The sequence below is a fragment of the Mesitornis unicolor genome, unplaced genomic scaffold (genome assembly GCF_000695765.1).
Source record: "Mesitornis unicolor isolate BGI_N332 unplaced genomic scaffold, ASM69576v1 scaffold17996, whole genome shotgun sequence".
NCBI classification, from domain to species: Eukaryota; Metazoa; Chordata; class Aves; order Mesitornithiformes; family Mesitornithidae; genus Mesitornis; species Mesitornis unicolor.
Window position 1 is genome coordinate 2,471 of NW_010191847.1, and position 1,166 is coordinate 3,636.

A 1,166-nucleotide genomic window follows, 5' to 3' on the forward strand; every position below is an offset into this window, starting at 1 on the left:
AGCTGGGCGCTGGGGACAGCTGTGGGTAAGTGGGCTCTGGAGGGAGCTGGGCCAGCCCCGAGGGGGTATGCCGGAGGGTGCCTCCTTGTCCCCCTGGCCCACACCACAGCTCCCCGAGCCCTGGGTGGGAGCCGCAGTTCCTTGCCAGCACCCGGGCTGCGGCACACCTGGTCTGCGGGGCTAAAGCGGACACGGGGGGGACAGACATGTACCCCACAGGGGTCCCTGGGCCTGCTGCCCAAGTGGCGTCTGGTGGGGAGGGAAGAGGGCTGAGCTTCGGCCAGAGCAGCAGCAAGCTGTAGCGCAGGACAGTAATGAGTTTGTGCTTCCAGAGGCAGCTGCGGGCTTCGGCCCACGGCTTCACGCTCCAGCGAGTCACGCATCCTGGGTGACACGAACGCCCAGCCTGGGGCCTGGCCCTGGATCGTCAGCATCCAGATTCCCTGGGCTGAGGGCACAGGGCACATATGTGGAGGGTCCCTCATCAGTGCCCAGTGGGTCCTCACAGCCGCCCACTGCTTCTATGGCAGCAGGTAAGGAGGCCCAGGGCATGGGCAATTCCCCTCGGGTGCGCCTGGGCAGCGCACTCCTCCCTCGTGAAGCAGAAGGCTGGCAACTGCTGGGCTGCTGCAGCCCATGGCTCCGCTCCCTCTGAGCCCCCTCTCCCTCTGCCCTCCAGCTATGCCCTGTATTACCGCGTGGTGATCGGGGCCACCCAGTTGAGTCAGCTGGGCCCTGAGGCCCAAGTGCGCAACATCAAGCGGCTGTTCCTTCACGAGCACTACAACAATAAAACGCTGAAGAACGACGTTGCCTTGCTGGAACTGGATCAGCCCGTCCAGTGCAGCGACTACGTACAGCTGGCCTGTGTGCCCGACAGCTCGCTGAGCGTGTCAGAGCTGACAGAGTGCTATGTCAGCGGCTGGGGACACATGAGCGAGAAAGGTGAGTTCCCAAAAAGCACTGAGAGCTGAGGCCGAAGGCAGAGCCGGGTTGCGGGGACACGCGTCTGTGGAGAGCTGGCCCTGGCCACGACCAGAGCAAAGCAGAAGGGAAACCTGGGCGCAACGCCTCCGAAACGCACGGCCGAGCCCTAGGGAAGGGGTGCACCCAGGCAGGGGAGCAGAAGTGGCCACGAGCTGCTGGGGGTTCGTTGCTGGCTGGTA

At 64.8% G+C, this 1,166-nt stretch overlaps 1 protein-coding gene across 1 annotated transcript; it reads left to right on the forward strand.

Annotated features, from left to right (window-relative positions):
* Positions 1–332: 332 nt before the first annotated feature.
* LOC104542537 (acrosin-like) lies at positions 333–945 on the forward strand (the record flags this gene model as incomplete). Its single annotated transcript, XM_010186881.1, has 2 exons — positions 333–533; positions 680–945. Coding segments are annotated over 2 exons (467 nt in total), but the record flags the coding sequence as incomplete, so codon positions are not given.
* Between the last annotated feature and the right edge of the window lie 221 nt (positions 946–1,166).